The sequence below is a fragment of the Dipodomys spectabilis genome, unplaced genomic scaffold (assembly GCF_019054845.1).
Source record: "Dipodomys spectabilis isolate Male_0828 unplaced genomic scaffold, ASM1905484v1 ptg000095l, whole genome shotgun sequence".
Classification (NCBI taxonomy): domain Eukaryota; kingdom Metazoa; phylum Chordata; class Mammalia; order Rodentia; family Heteromyidae; genus Dipodomys; species Dipodomys spectabilis.
The window spans coordinates 39,740,088-39,760,585 of record NW_024870772.1 but is presented as its reverse complement, the minus strand read 5'-3'; the positions used below and the strand labels follow the sequence as shown (position 1 = coordinate 39,760,585).

At 33.7% G+C, this 20,498-nt stretch overlaps 1 protein-coding gene across 4 annotated transcripts in view; it reads left to right on the top strand.

Moving 5' to 3' along the window:
- The window catches only part of Postn (periostin), a 32,683-nt gene extending 13,975 nt beyond the window's left edge, over nucleotides 1–18,708 (top strand). The window contains exons 11-23 of one of the 4 annotated variants that reach the window (XM_042685423.1): nucleotides 974–1,110; nucleotides 2,145–2,275; nucleotides 2,750–2,880; nucleotides 2,984–3,086; nucleotides 3,185–3,252; nucleotides 4,267–4,312; nucleotides 8,172–8,252; nucleotides 11,145–11,234; nucleotides 11,942–12,031; nucleotides 13,003–13,080; nucleotides 13,451–13,531; nucleotides 16,792–16,833; nucleotides 17,901–18,708. In XM_042685423.1, the coding sequence (XP_042541357.1) occupies nucleotides 974–1,110; nucleotides 2,145–2,275; nucleotides 2,750–2,880; nucleotides 2,984–3,086; nucleotides 3,185–3,252; nucleotides 4,267–4,312; nucleotides 8,172–8,252; nucleotides 11,145–11,234; nucleotides 11,942–12,031; nucleotides 13,003–13,080; nucleotides 13,451–13,531; nucleotides 16,792–16,833; nucleotides 17,901–17,938 (1,116 nt within the window). In that variant the 3' untranslated portion in view covers nucleotides 17,939–18,708. The remainder of the gene's footprint in view (nucleotides 1–973; nucleotides 1,111–2,144; nucleotides 2,276–2,749; nucleotides 2,881–2,983; nucleotides 3,087–3,184; nucleotides 3,253–4,266; nucleotides 4,313–8,171; nucleotides 8,253–11,144; nucleotides 11,235–11,941; nucleotides 12,032–13,002; nucleotides 13,081–13,450; nucleotides 13,532–16,791; nucleotides 16,834–17,900) is intronic. The other 3 variants (XM_042685424.1, XM_042685425.1, XM_042685426.1) reach the window with 3 other exon arrangements.
- Nucleotides 18,709–20,498: the final 1,790 nt, after the last annotated feature.

The following is a 20,498-nucleotide window of genomic DNA, read 5'->3' as shown; positions in this document are numbered from 1 at the left end:
AAAATGAGCCTAAAATACATCAACCAGCAGAAATATTTCTAGAAATACTTTTTAATCAAAATTACAGTGCAAATACTTTTGCTGTTCAATTTCTGTCCAGAGCACATGGAGTTACAACTAAAAGTTTCTTTGGAAGTCAAGCATTTTCCAGAACTTATAGTACTCAGAGACTATTCTATAGCTTCACAATTCCAAGGCACACATTTTCACTAAGGAAGCTTCACTTTAAATGATGACTATGTCTGTATCATATACAAAAAAGAAAATATAGTAAAAAAATTTTTGTTGGTTGTGGAGCTTGAACTCAGGGCCTGGGCACTGTCCCTGAAATCTTTTGCTCAAGGATAACACTCTACCACTTAAGCCACAGTGTCACTTCCAATTTTGAGTGGTTAATTGACAATAAGAATCTCACGGGGACTTTTATACCTGAGTTAGCCTCTATCAGGATCCTCAGATCTCAGCCTCCTGAGTAGCTAGAATTAGAGGCATGAACCACCAGTGCCTAGCAGGAAAATGTAGTTAATATTTTTAAACTTTTTTTTGGTCAGTCATGGGGCTTGAACTCTGGGCTTGTAGTTAATATTTTTAAGGACCAGTAGAAACACTGAAGCCAGCACACTTCACAATTACTATTGGCCTATAAAAAAGGGTCTGGAAAAAAATAGCTCAAATTTGAAAAGAGATTGTGGAAAATGTAGAATTGAACTCTATAAAACTTCTGTAACTTGCTGACCAAACTGCAGGTCCAATGCCTAAGGTAGCTGAACCTGTATAGAAAAGCTGACTGGATAAGAAGTCTGAAGTCAGTTAGTCTGAGACATTAAACACTGAGCAGAGAAGCCATTTCCTCTGGTCCTCAGAGGTTATGACCTCTCAGAAAAGCCAATTCAAAAATGTACTCGTTCAGCTGAACCAATGGGAAATTTCCAGCCACCCGAAGGACACCTTGTATTGTTCTTTGCTTTGGTAGGCTGTTTGCATTGAGAATTCTTGCATGGTGAGAGGAAGCAAGCAAGGAAGAAATGGTGTTATTCATATATTCAGAGAAATCATCCAACCTGCAGATAAATCCCTCCATGAAAAACTAAGACAAGACAAGCGTTTCAGGTAAGCTTATTAACTGCACCTTCACACACACACACACACACACACACACACACACACACACAATTACTGCCATATTTTGTCTCACAATTATTTTTCAAAAAGCCTTGTAGTTTCCAGTATTGATAAGAACAAAATTTAGCATAAAAAGTCCATAAAAGGTTTTAAGTTTGCTTTCTGTAATGCCATAATATAACGTTTTTGTTTTTCTTTTTGGTCAGTTGTGGGGCTTGAACTCTGGGCCTGGGTGCTGTCCCTCAGCTCTTCAGTTCAAGGCTAGTGCTCCACCACTTGAGCCACAGAGCCACTTCTGGCTTTTTTCTGCTTATGAATCAAACCCAGGACCTCATGCATGTGAGGCAAGCACTCTACCACTGAGCCAACTTCCCAGCCCCCATAATATAACTTAATGAGTAAAATAAATCTGATAGGCTGAACTTCTCTTTGTAAATTTCCTTATAATGAAATTTTATATTATATTATATTACATATTAAGTAATATACTAAGTGATCATATATTAAATGATATATTATTTTACAGTGATAATATATTAGAAAAAATGATTTGATAGAATATTAAAGGTTTTTTTTAAGAAAGTCTCTGTTTTACAATAAAGCATGTCCTTGACAAGTAAATGTTTAAATAGGGATACAGGTTGACCCAGTGTAACAATGAACTTTACAATTTAGGCGGGGGCTGGAGGGGGGGGTAATAGTTATGGAAATGGGAGGGAAGGGATGGTAGGGGAAAAACAAAGAAGGAGGCAACAGTGCTTGGTAAGAAATGGACTCATTACCTTGCTCATGTAATTGTAACCCCTCTGTACAGTATTTTAACAATAAAAAATATTTAAAAAATTAAGTCATTCTCTATTACAAAATTTTCTTAGCAGGTAGATTGCACTGGAAATATATATTAAAATGTGGAGGTTTCTCACTCCTTCTGAATAAGTAGACTCTATTTTCCTGTATGCATTGTGGTTGAATATAACCAAATCTAAATCTCCCCCAAATGAATGCATCTCCTTTCTGTTTAGTGTCTTCCTCAGCCTGCTTGAAGCTGCAGACTTAAAGGATCTTCTAAGTCAGCCTGGAGATTGGACCTTATTCGCACCAACCAATGATGCTTTCAAGGGAATGACAAACGAAGAAAAGGAAACTCTGATCCGTGAGTATAAGTGACTACCAGCTATTCGCCCTTGGGTTTCAGGATATAACTTTTTCCTCAAGCATTCTTGTTCACTCCAACATTAATCTAAAACAGATTCCCTCCTCTGTATTCTTGGCAAGCTACAATTTCCTTTAATTCCACATGGGATGTGTGAGGAGCCTTTCATAAACTTACTACCCGTGTGTTTTTATTGGTCAAAAGGCAACCAAGGACATAATAGGAAAGAAATAATCATAATGCCAAAACTAACTCAGTATTTTTCTCCTAGTAAGTTGCAGAATATTCTGATCTCATTGGAATGATTAATGCAGCATTGATAGCAACTTGAGAAAATAATGACATTATAAGAAAATGCAGCGTCGGGAAAATAAAATAAAGCCCAATGTTTTAGCTTCTTTGTACTTATAGTATCAACATGTCAGAAAACAATGATATAATAGTAAATAAATATGAACATTTTTTTTCTCCTAGGGGACAAAAATGCCCTCCAAAACATCATCCTTTATCATCTGACACCAGGAGTTTACATTGGAAAAGGATTTGAACCTGGCGTCACTAACATTCTAAAGACCACACAAGGAAGCAAAATCTATCTGAAAGGGGTAAGCTGTCTAGAATGAATTTATAGTAATGTTTATATATCATTAAATTATCCTAATGTCCATTCTTTATTAAATTTCTTCCTGACATCTTTTATTTGGCTAGGGAAATGAAACACTTCTGGTAAATGAATTAAAGTCCAAAGAATCTGACATTATGACCACGAATGGTGTAATTCATGTTGTGGATAAACTTCTCTATCCAGCAGGTTGGTAATTCTTGAATCTATTAATGGAATAAGACTTTTTTATATAATATAAACCTAGGTTTTTATTTCACATTTTCTTACCAATATTCACTCAATAGACATACCTGTTGGAAATGATCGGCTGCTGGAAATACTTAACAAACTGATCAAATACATCCAAATTAAGGTACAGAATGATATTTGGTTTATTTTCATACATTAAACAGATATCATAGTTTTAACATGAGACTAAAAATAGACATTAATGTGTAAATATACATTGGGCTCTGATCTTTATTGCTTAAGTACTACTGAACATCCAGTAAGGAAATAACTCTCGGGGCTGGGAAGGTGGCTCAGTGGTAGAGTGCTTGTCTTGCATGCATGAGGCCCTGGGTTCAATTCTTCAGCACCACATAAGCAGAAAAAGCAGGAAATAGAGCTATGGCTCAAGTGGTAGAGTGCTAGCCTTGAGCTGAAGAGCTGATAGAGCTAGCACCTAGGCCCAGAGTTCAGGCCCCACGACTGACAAAAAAAAGAAAGAGAGAAAGAGAGAAAGAAAGAGAGAGAAAAAGAGAGATAGAAAGAAAGAAAGAAAGAAGAAAAGAAAGGAAGGAAGGAAGGAAGGAAGAAAGGAAGAAAGGAAGGAAGAAGGAAAGGAAGAAGGAAGGAAGGAAGGAAGGAAGGCAGGCAAGCAAGAAAGCAAGAAAGAAAGAAAGAAAAGACTCTTCACAGTTTTAATCAACAAATCCCTACTTAAAGCTAATTGGGACAACTAGCATCTTAAGTGTGACAGAAAAATATTAAGTAGAATTGAATATAGTCTTTAAGAAAAAAGCTGACAATGTTGTTGGAAAGAAAAGAGATATATAAGCAACTAAACTCTTTATATTGTCAAGATTTAACCATCAATTACTTTTGATACTAAATATGATGGAAAAATAAAGAATTCGATAGATATATTTAAATTTGGATTAAGTATTATTCTATCATTTTACAATGCTGAGTAACAAATCCAATAGTGTCTCAGCATCTGCCCTGATAGTCAGAAATTAGGACACGATTTATTTGAAGGCTTCATTTCTATTCTATCAAATGTTATAATAGTAACCTAGTTATTTTTATTTTAGTAAGAGTTAAGGAGACTACATGGTTTCATTTACTGAATTTTATGTAACTAAACATAAATGTTTATTTCCAGTATGTTCGTGGTAGCACCTTCAAAGAGATCCCCATGACTGTCTATAGTAAGTATCTGAAAAATATTGTCTACAAATAAGTGGCAAGATGTAAAACAATCATTTTCTTTGCATTTGCAAAGACTTGATAATCTGGTATTTAGAATTCCACACACCAGGGTATCTCCTTCCTTTGGAAACAGAGATTGAAGTGTAGGAGAAGCTTTCCAGCCTTGCCCATATCCTTATATTCGATTGAACCACTTTCCTACTTATAAGAAAACTAGAGCGAGAGGGTATGGCATGGATAGAATGCCTGTGTGGCTGAGAGAAAATGTATAAAAGACATATAATGGGAAGAGATGGCACAATAGTTACTAAAAGTTTGAATGTGTGGATATAATAACAGCACTGCTAAATAACAAAACCTTTCTTTCTTCTCTCAACTCCTGAGCTATGAGAAGGTGTGGCAAAGATGAATAATGTTTATGAGGTAGCAGTACAAAACCTCTTCCTTTACAAAACTGGACTAACAAACACACAATCTTAAAGGTTCCAGAGTTCTTTCATCCCAGATAATACCAGATTATCAAAGCTCAACCTGTACTGCTTAACAACAGAAGAGCATTTAATTCTCATAAATATCACTCATAAAGTGTTGTCTTCATTGTAGCATTATCCTCCGGCCTTCTTTCTTCCTTTCATCGTAGCTTTCAAAGCAAAAATTCTCTTCATTTTGTTTTGGCTCTACAACTAATTATTCAAAATGTACCAGTAGCTAAAGTATTACTAGAAAGTTATTCTATCTCATATTATGAACATCCAGTTATTTAATTACTAACATTTTACACTAGATATTGAGAAGGAACAAAGCCAATAAGGAGCAAAACAAAATGTCTGCTACTCATATTGATTTAAGCTCTGTGACTTTACCATTCTCAATTCCATTATCAAGCCAGCTTAATACTGTCTCAAGGATTTAAATAGAATAATGATGATCCAGCCTGGTATAAATTCCAGACTGGACGTATATAACTTTGTCAAAATCTATTTTACCATGAGTTAAAGGATCCTTATGGGCTCTATTCATCAGACATGCTATGTCATCCTTTACTACCAAAGACAGATGTGAACAAGTTTTTTAACATCTATTTTTCCATGTAGTCTGTTCCTTTCCATATATGGAAGAACACTATTTTGCTTATCATAAGCCAAAATATTACTAGAAATTTTGAATTACCCTTTACAGAAGTTGTCTCAGTCATAGGTCATTAGCCACATTTAAAAATATATATATTTAAGTTTAATTAATGAGTCTTGTTGATCTATTTAGAACCCTTAATCAAACTGACAGATGAATTACAATGTTGGATGTCTCTATTACTCCTATCAGAGTAAAATACTGCCACTAAACATTTCAAACAGTAGAGACTAAATAAACCAAAGATTTAATTTTTTATGTTCATTTGTTGGTTTCTCTCTAAAGTTTGTAATTTCCTTGGTGCATATGACTCTTGTCCTGCAACTAATATATATGTATATATTTTGAGATTTCTTTTTCTCCAATTTTATTTTTATTATCTATCATTAGTCATACAAAATAGTTACCATTCAACAAACTGGTTTATGAAAATAATGCATCTATTTCAATGTCACCATTTTCATCATTCTCTCCCATCCCTCCCAAACCAACTCTTCCCCTCAATTTCATGGAACATGCATTAAATATTGTGACTGCATCCCCTCCCTTAAATTGTATTTTGCATGCTTTTTGTATGTATTATCAAATATCGAGTATTTGAAGTGCAAGGGACAAGCATCAATAAATCCTTAACTCTATTTGTCAAGAAGATTTAATTCCTCAGAAAAGAAATATTAAAATAAAACTACCAATTAATTAATTATACATCTTAAACTTAATTCATTTACATGATTCTAAAAAACTGAAGTACAAGAAATTAATCCACTTTAATAATAACAGTACAAATCTTTCTTTCATTTGATCCTCATGGGAAGTCCTGAGACAAAACTATGTGTGGGATAAATAATTAAATACATAGATTGGAAATGTTTTAGAATCTCCTAATTTGAGATTAAACCAAGATTTAAATACAGTCTTTATAAGGGACCAGATCCTACATTGGTTTTAAAAGTTGATAAAATAAATATCTCAGAACAGGAGATAAAAATCTGACAGAAACCAAGTTGTGATAACATTTCAGCTCTTAGGAATCAACATTAGTCACTAATTACTAATTCAGCTCTAAGGCATCTTCTTACACAGTATTACCATCTTTTTTTTTTTTTTTTAAATTTAATTTAATTTTATTTGTGAACATACTGTACAGAGGAGTTACAGTTACATGGGCAGGATAATGCGTACATTTCTTACCAAGCATTGCAGCCTCCTCCTTTGTTTATCCTTCACATCCCTTCCCAGCCTCCCCCCTCCCCCCCTAATCCCAATCCTTCTCCTCCCCCCACCCCCCCCCCCAAGTTGTCATGTCCAAAACGAGTATTACCATCTTTTATGTCTTCTATTCCATTCCTGGGAATTTACTCAAAAGATTAAAACCTAGGATGCAGTAAAGCCACCAGGACAACCATGTTCACTGCAGCACTATTCACCATAGGCAAGGTATGAATGGATGAATGAATCAAGAAAATGTGGTATATACACAGAATGGAATTTTACTCATCCATTAGAAAGAATGGTTTTGCACCATTTTCAAAGAAATGGAAGGACCTGGAAAAATTCTGTTAAGTGAAGCAAGTGAGGCCCACAGAGACCAAGGTTGCATGCTTTCTTTGGGTGGTACACATATGTACCCAAATATATTACCTGAAATACAGTAGATTCAGTGGAGAACTCAGTGTAATGCCCTAGAAAATCTAAATCAATCTTCAACAGAGTAAACAACAGGAAATTGGTACTTAGAAATGGTAGGGTGAAGGATAGGGAGCTAGACAAATGAAGAGATGAAAGGAAGAAAATGCAATAAAAAATTCAATGTATATCTTACAAAATTAAGAAACTAAGGGAAGGGGTGGGTTGAGAGGGATGACTGAGAATGTTGAAAGGGATGACATTGAGCAAGATGTATTCATAAACTTCTTTGTTGAATGGTGTGTGTGTGTGTGAAAAGACAGGAATGAAAGAAAAGTCTGTAGTTTGACAATTTTTCATTCCAAAAATACATTTCTGCCTAAGTTAACCTGTATAACCAAAGTCAACAAACTCCTTGACTACTTTAAGTAAACTTTGTGTGCATTATTATCTCACTTAGATTGATGACATACATTTAAAACACATATCATGAAATTAAAAACATAATGAACCCACTAAATCTAAAAATTAAAGATATTTTAACATTAAAATTAAATTCTGACCATATCATATTTGTTGCATAGAGCTCATGTTGGCTGGCTGAATTTCCCTCTTCCCTTTAAGCATTCTGAATTCCTTCTCATATTTTTCCTTTCTATATCACTGTTATTATCAAATGCATGAAACATTTTGTCTCTATTTCAATACTCTTTTTTAATTGAGAAAAATTCAACAATGCAATTGAAGATATTATGAATTGCATGGAATTAATTCTTTGTCTTCTGTTACTATACAGCCAATTTTCAAGAAGTACAAAAGAAGGTAAAGAGCATTAGAGGAGTAGTTCAGAATGAGATTTCTAGATAGAGTTCCTAATTTAGTAACTTTATTTCACTGGAACAAATCCACGTCATGACTTCAGAGCTCAACACCTGAACACAGAAGACATCAGTTACATACTGCGCATATTTCCTGTAGCTAACTGCCTGAACAAATGACCATATTTGATGACTCAATACCCTCTGAGGGCAAGAGAAAAAGTACATCATTCATTTTACTTTTGTATAAACATCATTCATATTCCACTTTCTATGATTTCAGCCACTAAAATTATAACCAAAGTGGTGGAACCAAAAATTAAAGTGATTCAAGGCAGTCTTCAGCCTATTATCAAAACTGAAGGTAAAAAAATAAATAACTACTATACATGGTTCCTTTACTGTGACAAAATTCACATCATCTACTGATGTCTATGAATGAATCTGCATTCTTCTTGAAACTAACATGCTAAATATTTCTTTACCAATGGCATGCTCATGAAACTACAGAATGTGTAGTACAAATTATTTAGCAATGTAGATGGTGCATTTCTAATACTTTCAGTACATTTGCTTGTATTTGATTTCATTAAGTTCAATTGATTTCAAATTAGCACTTGTACCCAGATACTCACTAAAAAAAAAAAAAATAGAAAAAAGAAAAAGAAAGTCTTGAACATTTCTACCATATGTTCCTTCAGTCACTGTGGTTTTTTGGTACCTTTGTTTCCGATCTCCCCAAAAGTCTCTTTTGTACTATTATAAGAATCGTGCTTCACAATGAGCAACTTTTTTTAAAAAATTATTCAGCTGCTTAAGAGAGCATAGAAGTTGTACATCAATGGAAGCTTTTAAAAATGCAACCAAACATTGGTGTAATGTACACTGACAATTTATAAGAAAGCAAATAAATTTACTGAGAGATAAAATTATAGGGCCAACATTTTTAAACTTAATCAACAGGCAAAGAGATAATAACTTTGTTAATGAGTCAAGCCTTAGAATCTTACATTCCATATGTGAGCATATTGTTATCTATGAAATACTTACTTTTCTCCTGATATTTCGGATTATAAAAGCCACTTTTCTCTCCACTCTCACTGTTCATTTCAGCCAATCCCAATGTCTTTGACATTATCTTAATTTCATGTATTTTAATTATCTCCAAAGGTTAAACTTCAAGCATTTCTTCTTTTCTATGTTTATGTATCATGATGTGTACCTTGCCAGAGAACAAACCTGGTTATCTTTTTGTCCTATAAAAAAAAGAAACTATTTGAAAAGAGGAACAGGATATGTCTATAATTTCATCTAAAGAAAAAGATTCTTGCACTCATCTTTGATTTTCATCATTTCTTTCTGTGAATTAAGATAGTAACTTTGAATACTATTGTCTTTATGTTCCTTTGAGTTCCTTCATCTTTTGAATCTTTATAATAGGGTTCTGTCTCATTGGGTTTTTTATAATCTTTATAATAGGGTTCCTCTCATTGTTATTTCAGTTAGGAGCATAATGAGGTATCAGTTTGTTGAATCTGGAGTTCTCCCATAATGGAATCTGGATGCAAAAAATCGTGCTACAAATTCACTAAAAAGAGTTGTATTCAAAGATTCATAGCCTTTACTTTCCTTACCTTAATGAAGGAAGCAAATATTCATCTGGACAATCAGCTCTTAAGATTGCTACTAGAGTTACCTTCTCTTGTTAGGAACTTTATGAATTCATTGATGAAATTTGAGTTCTGTCTAAGTACCTTACACTCCCAGACATAATTTTGAGGTATCTGGCTTTTTCAAGTAAGTAATTAGGCAAATTTTAAGATTAACTAAATATCTTCTTATTTCTCCACCTTAAACTCTTAGGGATACTTTCATTTTGAAATTTCTCCACCTTAAAAACCTGATGTCATGTCTATTCAGTAGCCATTGGCCTCATCTATGATGGCCTGGAATATTTGTGCTTTGACAGAACTGTATATTTGTTTCTATTATTTGCCATTATTCTATTTAATTCTGGGTATTGGTATATATAGACAATTGATGGACAAGAAAAATCTAAAGATAAGCAATTACTACCATATTCAACCATTGAAAGGTATTACAGTATGAGTTAAATGTACTGAACCATGTTTTTCTTACTCTTCTGTGAAAGATTCTTGATTAACTAATGTAGTAATTTGCTAACATTCAAAATGATTTTCTCTGAGAGCAAAATCATTTTGCAAGTCAAATGTGGCAGCTGATGATCTTTGCATTTGAAGATCTATTTTTAATTAGTTAACTTTTCATAGTTTTCATATACAAGGTAAGTACTCTAGTCCAATTTCCCATAAAACCTAAAATTCTGCATCTTAAAGGTAAGTATATGGCATTTTCTTATTTTCAGTCTTATGTTTATTTAAGATAAAAATGTAAGGTCCTCAGCCAGATATTGGTGGCTTACACCTATAAAATCCTAGCTATTCAAGAGGCTAAGACCTAAAGATAAATGTTCAAAGCCAGCTTGGCAAGAAAGTCCATAAGCTTTTTATCTCCAATTCACCCCCAAAAAGACAGATATGGAGGTGAGGCTCAAGTGGTAGAGCAACAACCTTGAGTGAAAAAGCTTAGAAATAGCACCCAGGCCCTGTGTTCAAACCCAGTACCAAATACACACATACAAAAAATGGTAAAGTCCTGAGACATTAAAAAAAACAACTTAACTGAACTGCTAAGTCTCACCTATAATCCTAGCTACTCAGGAAGCTAAGATCTGAGAATCATGGTTCAAAGCCAGCCTGGGCAGGAAAGTCTATGAGAATCAAATAATAAACTCAAATAACAACTCAAGTGAAATATTTTTTATAATGACAGAGAAGTAGAGAGGATTTATCTGATGAAGTAGGATCTAAACTAGTAATGATTAGAGTCCATCAAATTTGTATGTATGTAATTCACAAAAGTTGTCACATCCAATATTTTCATATTAATATTATATCTACTGTTATCATTTGCTACAAGTAGTAGTGAGTGGGTGGCTTTGTACATCACTTTAAACACTTAGACAGATGGAAGTAGTTATATAGCACACCAACAGAATGAACCATTTTAAGTATTGCCTAATCAAAAGATAATGAGAAATGTTTAAAACTGATTTTGTAAAACCTGAAACACTTTGATATCTGAGTAACACCATATGTTGAAATTAATTTCCTGTTCTTGTAAACTGAAAGGATCATTGTAACTCAGTGATATGTCTCCTATCATACCATCTCAGGACCTGCAATGACTAAAATCCAAATCGAAGGTGAGCCCGAATTCAAACTGATCAAAGAAGGAGAAACTATAACGGATGTGATCCGTGGAGGTGAGTGGTCTCTTTGCTCTAGTAGCATCGCTGTGACTATTCAGCCATCATTACAGTGCATCTAGATCAGTGTCATCCCTTCTGCTGGGACTGTTTTAACATAGTGTGTGTGTAGAATTATTGCACATCCAATTTTTTTCTTTGTTTTCATTTTATATCAATGGGGGTATCATTTTCAAAGCTATTATCAGCAGTCAGTAATAAAATAAGGCTCTTATTAACAGTCAGAAATGAAATATAGTTTGGCTTTGAGGAGTGCACTTGTCATTAACATTATCTATTAAGTCCCTAGTTTCAGTGAAAATGCCATTAGCTCTAGGAAAGTATATTGTGTTATGCAATACAGTGTTTATGTTGATGCTAACAGAAAAAAAAAAGTATCGTGTACTCAGAAGAGGAAAATGGCATTTGTGGAAGACTGCTGATAAGCCACTGTCAGGTTTATTGTAGGACTCCTTGTTCAGTGTTAGAGATTTGACTTGCCAATTTCCCTCTCCCTCAACTAAGATTAAAAACCTAACCATTGCCTTGCAAGACCTATTACTTGCAAAGGAATTCATTTAGTTATGTCCTTATAATGACCAGTATCAAATTTTAAATGGTGATATCTTAAGGGAAATATTCCATCATTAAAATATCTATCATAAGGAGTGAGTACAGATACCATACAGGGTAAATCAAAGATATTTTTCTTCCCCTACTTTCAGAACCAATTATTAAAAAGTACACAAAAATCATTGATGGAGTGCCTGTGGAAATCACTGAGAAGCAGACACGAGAAGAACGAATTATTACAGGTAATTCTTAATTCTGTGCACAAAACTGCACTAGATGTACAAAAGCTATATGATAGTCAATCCTCAAATATCTGCAAGGTCATCTGAAAACTGACTAAACTTTCCTTGTGGAAGTTGGTAAAGTTACTTCATTTTCCTTTTTGTGGCAAAAATACTATGCTAAGTAGGTAATTTGTGTTGTACTTTGAATTGGACATTTTAGACATAGTACAAGAATGTTTTTTTCATTATGTACATGCATACCTGCTGTAAAATATTCTACCTTTGCTTTACTGTTGATTATTCTAAAACACAAAAGATTCTTTATGTATGAGCTTCATTAAACTTAGGGTCCATATGTCCACTTACAAGTCTATATAGAATTTTGTTCAAGTTTTTATAAAAAGTTGATGAAGCCGGGCACTGGTAGCTCACACCTATAATCCAAGCTACTGAGATCTGAGGATAATCCAAGCTACTTATGATGCTGAGATCTGAGGATTGAAATTAGAAGTCAGTTTGAAGAAGCAAAGTCCATGAGACTCTTATCTCCAATTAATTACCAGAAAACCAGAAGTGGAGCTTTGGCTCAAAGTGGTAGAGCACTATCCTTGAGCTAAAGAAGCACCAGGATAGCACTCAGGCCCTGGGTTTAAACCTCACAACTGACAAAAAAAAAAAAGTTGATCAATAATTTTACCAAGTTTTTGTATCATTCTTTCACCTATAAATAACTTTAAATTCTATTTTATAAGTATATGTATGCATCTGTAATCAGAACATAGGCTCTGTGACACATATTTTTATAAATTAGTGTTCATGGAACACTGACGTGAGCACTCACATGTAAAATGTCCATAGCTACTTTCACACCTCCATAATGACAAAACTAGCAGGTGCAATTCAGACCCCATGTTTCACATTACTGACTTGCCCTTCACAAAAGCTTGGTCACCCATGTTTTAGACTTTTAAAAAGTGTCTTTTCTTTAGGTCCTGAAATAAAGTACACTAGAATTTCTGCTGGTGTTGGAGAAACAGAGGAAACCTTGAAGAAACTATTGCAAGAAGGTCAGTATGCCTACCAAAAGAAGAATGTACATTTCAAATGTCTGTGCCCACACCAAAAACAAATCTCTATATCCTTGTGTATATTGTACATACTATCATTCCTTCCAACATTCATGTTACATATCAACATAAGGAAGAGATCTAAACATAGGTATGAAATGGAGCCTAAAATGGTATCCATAGTGATTGTTTGGTTAGACATTGATAGACAGTTTCATACCTATCTCCCCTCAAAAACTGGATATCAGCACTAAAGGCTGAGAAGGAAGTGAATGTTGATCTGCAATTCTTTATTGGGCAGAGTTTATCACATCTCTCTTATCTATTTATTATATAAACCAATTTCTGCTATAAACATATATCCTCTCAGAGGTCACCAAGGTCACCAAATTCATTGAAGGTGATGGTCATTTATTTGAAGATGAAGAAATTAAAAGACTACTCCAGGGAGGTTAGTAAAAGGGTAACTAACCCATTTAACAGGTGCTGCTGGTTGAGTTCTTCAGCTTTTTAAAGACTGGGCATAGAGGTTTTTCTTTTCATTAGGTTAAAACAAAAGCAATCTCAGGAATTGTCTTAGCAAATGAAGTGGCTTAAGTATTAGTTACAAAGAATTGATGCCTAATTTATACAGTCTTTAAAAAGTTTTATGATATAAAGCTAGGGAGCATTGAATATTTTTTTGACTTTAATATGGACAATTGTGAGGCTCTTTGGAGTATATGGGAAAAGGAATGATTTTTAAATTATTGCTGCTAAACAAGCCCAAATTTGACATTTTAAAAAATATTTTCAAAAAAATATATTCACTGCTCCTGTAACACCAATGGAGGCATGTTGGGGATCTGTAAGTGCATAGATATGCTTTTTAAAAAACAATATTCTTGTGATTATCTATTTCTTCTAACCATGTGAGTGAAATATAAATTATTTTATACATGAAATTAATCTTTCAAGTATGGAATGTTCTTCATCTAGGACATTCAATGGACCCTACTTTCAAAAGCAAAAGAGTAAAACAAAGAATTCAAAAACTCTAAATGACAATTTTAAAATTTTCATTTTCAATAGAAATATATCCATCTGAAAAATAGAATACCCAAATCATAACTAAAAAAAAAACCTAGACATTCCTGTAAGATCTAACACAGGATTTACTAATCTATCCCAATTACTCAACTCTCTACTACAAAAAATTAGAAGGAAAAGGTGAACACATTATGAGCATTGAATTGAATTCTTTGATTTTTCCTTTTCAGTCCTTGCCATAGTGAGCAGCTTTGTAGAATGGCAGTGCCTGTTAGAGAATGAATGAATTAGTAGATGTTCCTAGTTGTATTGATTTCTTTCATTTTAGGGTTGAACTGTGGGTGAGTATATTTTCTCCTCCTTTTATAAGGTTTTGCTAATAAGTCCATTGTTAAACACAAGTAAGTACTCAAGAGTTGATTCAGTTCTAAAAGATATCCTTGCTACAAGACAAGAAATGGATGCTCTCGTTTTAGTGGACTCCTTTCTTGGATTGTATTTCTGTTCCTTTCGGAGGTTCTTTAGGTTTTCTACACACACCCATCAGGATTTCTTTTCAAATATGTCACATCAAACATTTTATCAAAATATCTCTAAAGCATGCCTTCTCAGAGAAAAGAAGATACATGCTTGTGTGGTCATTGGACACACTAGCTTTCTTTATTCAGCCATCTACAATCCACACTCAGACAAACAATTATTCCCTCAACTCAATTCTAAGAGACAAAGATTTACAAAAAGTTGTTGTGCCTGAAGATTATGTCACGCAGGACTGGCTTTTCCCATCAGCGTTAGGCCAACTGACACACACCCGAGCCATGCTCTTCATTTGAGGACTCAGAACACTCAGTATGTTATGTTTGGGCTGTGAACATTGCGACACACAAAGTTCATCTTGATGACTTGGGTGCACATCCCAATCACTTCAATCAGGACTGATAACACAAAAAATGTCTCTTTAGCACTTACACTGTATCTCGTCACTGAGATGCCTCAAGTTTCTGAACTGAAAAACTATTCACACAAAGTGTGTACAATGTTTCATGCTTATCATGGGCAGAACTGTATATATTGAGACTATTAGCAATTGTAGGAGAATGTTAGCCATAGGGGAAGAGAAAAATTCATTTGGTTTTGTAAATCTGCCAATAAAACATATAACAACTTATCAATTCTTCAGAGAACCTGGATTGTGTTTTAAATCTAGCGTCAAGCTGAGTTCTGACTTGAACAGGGATTTGACTGACTTCATCCATATTCCCTTCATGTGAAAAATGAAAGTGACAATGTTACTTGCATCTTAAGTGAATGACCATATGAAAAAAAATCTTGGAATAATATTCCACATGCAGTACTGCATAATACTACTTCAGACAACACTTACTCTGTCAGCAAATATTATAATCAAAAGTAATGTCAAGTGGTATTTGTAACAACAAAAAGCTTCACACCCTATTTTAAATTTCCAAAATCATAGTCAAGTAAAAATAAATAAAAAGGGAGCCACGCATGGGTGGTTCACGCCTGTAATCCTAGCAACTAAGAAGGCTGAGACCTGAAAATTGTGGCTCAAAGCCAGCCTGGACAAGAAAGTCCGTGAGATTCATCTCCAGTTAGTAACCAAAAGGCCAAAAGTGAAATGTGATCAAATGATACAGCATCAGACTTGAACAAAAGAAACCAAGGCACAGGGACCAGTGTCCTGAGTTCAAGCTCCAATAATGGCACAAAATAAAAATACATGTTTATGTATTTGATGAGAAGCATTTGTACCAAATCCTTTGATGATTGGCTTGTCTTCTTACTTTTTACTTGAACAAAAGTGATTGCAAACCACTCAATTTGTGTTGAAATAGCTGAGAACCCTTGGGAGCAAACCTTCATTATGCACTTCATACACACTTTTCTTCTAAAATATTAGTCGCGTTTCACCTTTCTTACTTTGATATTATCATAGTAAAATGGTCACAAATCTTGTTATATGCTACCAGATTTTGGATAGGAATCTACGTGTACTTGCTTATTTTGAAAAATAGATTGTATATGTGTCCCTTCTTTCAATTGCACAATAATCTGCTATGTGGAACTTAATAAATTCTTGAAAATAATGCTTTTATTCACTAAGTAAAGGTTGGAAACAAAGAACCAAAACTACTCCTAAAGATAATTCATTGCTTGCACTTTATGGGATTTCAAAGAATTCCTAAGAATATACACAATAGAAAATTTTCAACTTTCTTTCTGAGTACTAACATATAGAAAATAAGAAATCAAAGAAAAACTAAGGAGAGTGACAAAGATGAGTTGCTTTCTCTGGGAGATACTTGTGTTTATCTATTCTTTTCTCAAAAGTTGATTCTTTTTATTAAAAGGTCAAAAAGTACATAAGTCCTTTACTCTGCGAAAATGGCACAAAAAATGGGACTTCAGAAGGCATAAATAAACAATGTGTTTGGCACTTAGTGAAGATTTTTTGTGTTCTATAGGAAGCAAATCACTGTTCTTCATCTATATGAAATGCCTTATAAGGACTGTAAAATCTGCTACTAAAAAAAAAGAAAAAAGAAATCTTGGTTAAGTGGTAGCTATTTAAAACCTTATACTTTTGTCTTTAATTGCGGTATTCAGTCTGATTTTATCTATAACTGCTAAGCATTGCTCATTCTAAATTTTTAATTTTAGACACACCTGCGAGAAAGATACAAGCCAACAAAAGGGTTCAAGGTAAATGTATTGACTATAGTAATAGTGCATGTGGCTTATCTTACAAGAAAGATCAAGGAAGCTTTTATTATAGCTTTTAGAGTTATTTTTTCTGTCAGAGAAAAGTTAGTCCAGTTAAGATATGAACTATTTTGGTGACAAGTATCAGGAGAAAAATTGCTCATATTCTGCATTATTCATAGAATCAAATTATTTAATAAATAAACACTTAAAGATAACATGAACATTTTCACATAAATGAGCATATTTCAAGAGAAGGAAGACTTAACCTTTAAAACTTTATGAGATAAGGCTACAGTTGATGTTGTAAATAAATTAGAACAGTACAATACAGAAAAAAGGTTAATATAACTGTTAATAATATTTTGATATAATTTACCAGACTATAATTTTCTTCATAATTACATTTATGCACACTTTCTATTTTGTCCTATTGTAACTCAAAACACTGATAGAGTAAAAATTTTCTCTGTGGAGCCTAGAGTAAACAAAAATTTTGGAACTGTAAGTTTATAATTCTTGAGATAGTTACATAGAAATAGCAAAAAGAAGTCACAAGGCTTATTAATGCATTATAGGTGAATCTGATTTTAAGCTAATCCAAAGTGTAGAACTTTGAAATTCAAGGGCCCATCTTTACAATGATTTTAGTTTGGGTGGTATTTTTTCTCACTGAAGAATTTATCAAGGATTTTTAATATTTCTTTTTTATTCTCTTTCAATAGATATACAAGGGAATTGCCATTTAACACAACCATATGTATAGACAATTCATCTTGATAAGATCAGTGTTACACTAAACATCCAAACCCATTCAAATTTCCTGAAGTATCTGGTGTTTTTATTCCTGATTGCCAAATTTCAAGTTATTTTTACATATTATTATCCAAAACAAAATCTTAATTTTTATCACCATAAGCTAAGGATACTATTAAGAGAACATAATTGAGATAAAGTTTATAACAACTGCAGTATCCTTTGATAGACACTTATGTACAGAATATCACTTTCTTAATCTCTAGTTTTACCATCTTTTTTCCTCATGTATTGTGTCTTTTTCCTAACAGGATCTAGAAGACGATCAAGGGAAGGTCGCACTCAGTGAAAAATCCAAAAGCCAGACGATAAAGTTAATGCAATCCTAAGTCAACAATCTGCCCTTCAGGAAAATGTCAGGAGAGCTGTGTTGACTTAGAGAACTGTAACACCAGCAAAGCAGCAAACCATTCACTAATTCCGCACACACATTTAACTGTTTTCTGAATGAGAAACATGGAGGTAATGTTGGAGTTAGCCTCCCATGGGATTAAAATCTGAAGGAAACATAATACCTTGTAGGTTTTTTTATTTGTCTTAAATTTGACATTAAAAGTTCTGACTAACTTTCAGATCCATCCTAGAAAGTCCTTGTGAGCCCATGAACTACAGTTTAAAACTAAAATTGCTGAGCTGTAATCATAGTGAGAAGATAGAGCTTGTAATTTACGTAATGGAGATGTCATAAGCATTGTTTACCTGTACACAGGAAGTTAAGTTATAAAACTAGATGCTCAGTATAAAACCAGCAAATAGACAAACAAAACATTTCACAACCAAGAGCCTTACACATTTCTAATACAATGTGGGTTTACTGGTAAAATTATGCTATTTTTTACAATTTTATACTCTCAAAATGTTTGTCATATTCTTCTTACAGCACATATGTTTTAATCTCAAACACTTCAATAAAACCATTTAGGTATAAAGAGAATTACTTCAGATCAAGTAATTCAGAAAACTCAAGGTTTAACTTTAAAAAAAAAAGCAGTTCAGACTTGGGGACATGACTTTATACCTCTTTTATTGTAAACAAATACTCAATAAAGGAAATTAAATTGGTGTTTCTGAAATTTTTTCAAACTGTTACATTATATAGTCACTACATAATGAAACAATCATTTGATACTAACAGACCATTTTTAATATAACCTTCAGGAATGCTAATTTGTAAGGATTCAAAAGATGAGGCAGTTTCATCTAAAGGAAAAGAGATAATCAGTTACCCATTTAAGTACCATGGTTTATAATTAGAAAAACAAACAGTACTGCCTAATCATTTCTGAGGTTCACATATTGCTTGTCACAGAGAGGCCCTTTCTAAAACTTACAGTAAGCTAGTCCATTGTATGACAAAGGAGGGGAATATTCATTTTACTAAGAATAACAGAGAGATTGACTTGATCTATTCAAATCTCAGTGAATATCATCCTCAGCTTGGACTGGATGAAATCAGTAATATCCATCAGATAGTTTCTTTAGTAATGAGGCACTGAGTGATAATAGAACAATTGAGGAGAACCTAACTGACTTTGGCTAACCAGCATAAGTCAGAGAAACTTCAACGCATCACTAAGTGCCACTGAAAACCTAGAAAGGTTTTTAGGTAAAGATTATGTGTTAGAAGAGTAGTTTTGTGAGGAACTATGACAAAAGTTTTACTGAAGAAGTGGTCAGAAGTTCTTGGTTTTCCAGAACTGATCCAAATTTGATGAGATAATGTCTACCATTTAGAATAAAATATCCTATGGAGTCAGTGCTTATGTACAGAATCTGAACTGGAAGGAGTGTGGTTCTGATTTCCCCAAAATGATCAGACAATGTGGTCACATGTGGTAGCGCTGGCAGACTAGACGGAAGTATCATCAACACAAATGGCTTTGCCAGACACTGCTTTTCTGTGATCTAGATGAGAATAGGGTCATTACAAAGAATAAACCATAACTTAGCTCACTTATTTAACTCCTTCAGGATTTTCATTTCATAATAAACCAGATGTTCCAAAGATGGATTTCCAACAGTGCTAATCTGGGACAAATAAATGGACATTGAGTGTTTACAGGCTGACTTTAAAGTTCTGTGATTTTACTATGGAGTCAGGAAGCAAGGGCAGTATTGGTTAGTATGCATACATAACGTCTATCACATCCTTTTAACATGTAAGTAGGCTTAGAAATAAAGTTGAAAAGGAGTTACTAATAACAACAAAATAAAATTAATGATAATATAAATAAAAAGATCAAAATAACCAGGCACAGGTGGATCACACCTGTAATCCTAGCTAATCAAGGAATATTGTTTGAATTCAGTCCTGGCAGGAGTCTGTGACCCAGAGTTCAAACCCCAGTACCAGCACACCCACATACACACACACACACACACACACACATTAAAATATAAGAAAATAAGAAACAATAATTTTGCATCCTAAAATAAAGGTTTTTAAAAAAGAAAAAGCAAATATCAATATTATGCAAACACATTCTAAAAGTTGATGTGGGCACAGTTGCACACAACACTTTAACATCTGTAATTTCTGAAGAGACTTACAGTCCGCAGGTTCATATGACATTAGTGAGTTTAAACCATTCTTTTTTCTTTTTGGCCTTGAACATTTAAATCAAAGCATCATTCAACTGACATCATTTCCATTTCCTGAAGATAAAAACGTGGGTGCAGCAAGCATGTTTTTGCAATTATGCTGACTCTTATTTTTCTACTTTATTGTTATAATAGAGGTGATGCACAGAGGGATTACAATTACATGAGTCAGGTAATGAGTACATTCCTTTCATGCAGAGTCTTCTGCTCCCTCATTCTCTCCCAGTTCCTCCCTTCCATCTCCACCC